The 4,188-nt window shown below is 35.4% G+C and overlaps 1 gene segment (V, D, J or C); it reads left to right on the plus strand.

The window, feature by feature from the left end:
* Positions 1–2,417: 2,417 nt before the first annotated feature.
* Positions 2,418–3,089, plus strand: LOC104941229 (T-cell receptor beta chain V region LB2-like). The segment is given in 2 exon segments: positions 2,418–2,541; positions 2,626–3,089. Coding segments are annotated over 2 exon segments (414 nt in total).
* The last annotated feature ends 1,099 nt before the right edge of the window (positions 3,090–4,188 follow it).

Here is a 4,188-nt window from a genome sequence, read left to right on the forward strand (position 1 = left end):
ATTTATTGGTTTTATACAGTAAGCATATATTTATTTTATTTTAACTTTTTATTGCACATTCTTGCTTTAATCTTAAGGTTTGTATAAATGTTATATTTTTATCTTTCATTTTATTTCATAAAATCTGTCTAAAAACTATTTCCCCTGGGCTGAATAAAGTATTCTGATTTTAAAGACGAAGTATAAGTTTCATCAAGCATTGTTTGTTTGACTTGGTCAAAATTAATCCAACTTCTACATTTGAATTTATTATTATCAGGCAGCATTTGTTAAAAAATACTCAAACCTTTATAACTAAACAACTTTGTCAAATATAAAAAACCTCGCATGCACACTTTGATCTGCTTACATTATATTTATATCATATTTTGCCAACATTAGATATTAATACAGGATCGAAAAGTTCATTATTCAAGTTTACATTAACTTTGGATAATAACACGTACATGTTGCTCAGCTCTCTTCATGGTTAATAAATAGTTACAAGAATATATTTAGTATTTGGAGTTCTAGTAATGAGCTCAGAATGAAAGCAGTGAACAGCAGGGAGCAGTGAAATCACACCGACATGGAGAGGGCTGGAAGCTCCTCCTCCTTCCTCATCATAATGTACAATAAAAAGGAAGATTTCACAACAATGTGTTTTCATTCATGTATTTGCACGTCTCTGTTTGAGTTCAGATTTGAGCGTACATTTTAAAATGTTCCTCATTTTGTTTTTTTCTATGTCTTTGCTCACAGGTAAGAGTCATAGGATTTTATTTGCTGTAAACCAAAACAAAATCAGATTCAGGGCAAGTTAGATTTTAAGACATTAAGATAAAAACTGTTTGAATTTAATTTAAGACCAATTCTTAAATGCAATTTTACTGTTATCCTTATCTGCGTTAAAATGCTAAATCAGAAGTTAGCATATATAAGACTTTAAAATCATTGATTAAACACTTTATAATAACAATTAAGGCCTTATTTCAGATTATCAAAAGAAAGGCCTATTCACACTTTATATTTTTCGTCCTCCAGACGTTGTGTTATCATCACTTAAGATCCAACAATCACCTGAGAACCTGCTGATAAAGCCTGGACAACAGGAAGCCCGTCTGGAGTGTTTTCACGGCGATGACAGCTTCCCCTACATGCTCTGGTACCGGCACAAGTCAGCAGCCGGAGGTCAGCCGAGAGACATGGATCTGATCGGACTGCTTCATTATGAAAACGCAGACGTAGAGAAGACCTTTGCAACAGAACGTTTCAACATCTCAGGTCACTCAAAGGGCCGAGCTCAGCTCACGATCTCCAACATGAAGCCGGCAGACAGTGCAGAGTATTTCTGCGCAGCGAGGAGCACAGTGTGTCACCTCCTCCGCCTGCTTTACAAAAAGCTGCAGTGACAAACACCTGAATCAGACAGAAACTGATCCTAAAGATATGAGGGAATATCTCAGCTGCTGGAGGGCTATATCCTGCTCTGAGAGGACAGACAAAGTCATGCCAGCTAAAAACATTCTAGGAACACGTCATTATCTCTATCATGAACTAAACCTAATGAATTATTCTAGGTTGACAACATAATGAATCACATTAAAATGGTCCAGGTAAGGGAGATGGAGGGTACATAGAATTGCAGCTTTAATACAGAAAACAAGGGATTTATATCAAAAATATTCTTTCAAAATAATCAGTGTGTCAAACCGACTCCAACTTCATTCAACGACTTCAAGTCAATGTAAACAGCATTTTAGAAATAAGCCTTTATAATCACAAATGAACAATATTTGAAACAATGTAATAAATATGATGATTGTTTGTGTGTACAGATGCATATACAGTAAGGCTGCTCGATTATGGCAAAAATCATAATCTCGATTATTTGGGTCAATAATTGATTATTAAAACCGATTATGCATTTACTTTGAAAACATCCATTTATTGAAAAAGAAAATGTGAACGGTATGTTTTTAACGGTTGATTACCCTGAACTTTAAGTATAATTCAACTGAAACATTTATAAAATAATTTAAAAAATAATAATTAAAAAAATAAAAATAAAATAAAATAAAATAATCGTTTTATTTCGATTATGTTGTTTTCGTAATCGTTGCGAGCCAAAATCGTAATTGCGATTAAAATACGATTAATTGAGCAGCCCTAATATACAGTACATGTTCATATGTTTATATGCACCATAATGCTAGCCTACTGCTATAAGTATAACCAACATAATAAATAAGCAAATGTTTATTTTCTGCCAGCACTACTGAATACAAATCAAATAAGTAATACATGAGATGAACAGAAAACAAACGAGACGGACTACACACTGTTACACGTTGTTGCACACCTAAAGACTGCAAACATAACTCGGCTTCATCAACATCTTTCTGTACGTCTCACTTCCAGCTACAGAGACTCTGACGTCATTTCCTCCACACAGAACTAAAGAGGTGGCCGTTTGTATTTTCCTCCACTTCACTTCCTCCTCCTGAATCACAATGATCCCAGGCTTCACCTCCTTCACTCTCTTTGTGCTTTGGGCTGCAGGTAAAGTGTTTAAACGATGACAACATACATTGTGAATATATTTCTAGGGTGTTATATTTAAAAAAAATATTTTGTCTGTTCCAGATGTGTGTCAGTCGGTGCTCATCACTCAGTGGCCTCACTACATCTCCAGGCTTCCCAACGGTTCGGCAGAAATGCACTGCTACCAGAACGAAACCAACTATGATTATGTGTACTGGTACCGGCAGCAGAGAGGACAGGGTTTTCAGTTAGTGGCGTATATGGTAGCTGGCTTTGCAAACTATGAAGAAGGGTTTACATCTGGTTACCAGGCAGTGAAAGTGAAGGAGAAGCAGCTGTGGTCTCTGAGCATCAGCAGCGTTCAGGAGGAAGACGAGGCTGTTTATCTGTGCGCTGCCAGTCTGCACAGTGCTGCCACAGACCTCAGGCCTGCACAAAAACTCACTGCCACACGAGAGGCTGCCTGACGAACAGCCATCATGTTTAAATACAGGAACTCTTATGTTAAAAGGACATATCAGTGACTAGAAAGTGAGGAGGAGAGGAATGTATGAAGGAAAAGGAAAAAACTGTGCAAAATAAAACGATTATTGATTTTTTTGTGTTTCCCTGACGAACTGAGGTTGTGCAAATTACTGTCCAGAATCTTCAGAATCAGAAATCAGTTTATTGTATTATTATTACGTACAAGTTTTCTTTAGTGTATGAGGAATATAATGATATATATAAATATGAACAAAAAATATCTTCTATAGATTTGAAAATAAATGAAGAAAAATACAATTATGTTACGAAAAACTGAACCAATGTTTCGGAATTCAAATTAAAAGATGTCAAAAAGAATATTTGAAGTTATAAAATGACACCATAAATATGAAAAAAAATGTCGGTATAAAAAGGAAAGCTTAGAAGAAAAGTTACAATATAATTTAATTTGCACACAATTATTGCTAATAATATTGAACATATAAAAATGTCATTAAAAACATGTCAAATGTGTCTGAATAAAAAAGTGTATAGAGGAACTGGATTACAAATATGAAAAATACTAAAAAAAAACGATATAACTACTTTACAATAAAAAAAAGGAATGTGCAAAAATTCAAAAAGATAATAATAAAGAAATAATTACAGAGATGTAGTCCAATTGAATTATGCACGTGAGAATGTAAAGCATAAAGAAAGATATTTAAATTGAACCAACAGGTGGAGGCACAGCACTGTGATGATGATGATGATGATGATGATGATGATGATGATGATGATGAACGAGCACAAAGCCTCCCCTCTTCCTCCTCACATCAGTGCCTCACCATGTCTCCACATGTGCACACATTCTGGTTACTCTCCATCTGGTTTCCATGTAAGACTTTGTATCTCAACCTGAATCTGAAACTAGTGTTTGAAAGCTATAAGTAATGTATTGTCTTCTGGTCGGTTGCTTCAATATGAGTTTAAACTCAAATCTGTTTTCTCCACAGGTCAGGCGAGCGCTGCTACATTTCAACCATCTCCTGCTCAGATAGTGACGGAGAGCACTGAGGTCCAGATTAAATGCAGACATGATGATTCTTCCCTTTTAGTAATGCTCTGGTATCAGCAGAGAAAAGACAGTCTCTCTATGACCCTCATTGGGTATGGATATGCAAACAGCGAGCAAACCTA

Source organism: Notothenia coriiceps, unplaced genomic scaffold (genome assembly GCF_000735185.1).
Source record: "Notothenia coriiceps isolate Sejong01 unplaced genomic scaffold, NC01 NC01_scaffold00003275, whole genome shotgun sequence".
Taxonomy (NCBI): domain Eukaryota; kingdom Metazoa; phylum Chordata; class Actinopteri; order Perciformes; family Nototheniidae; genus Notothenia; species Notothenia coriiceps.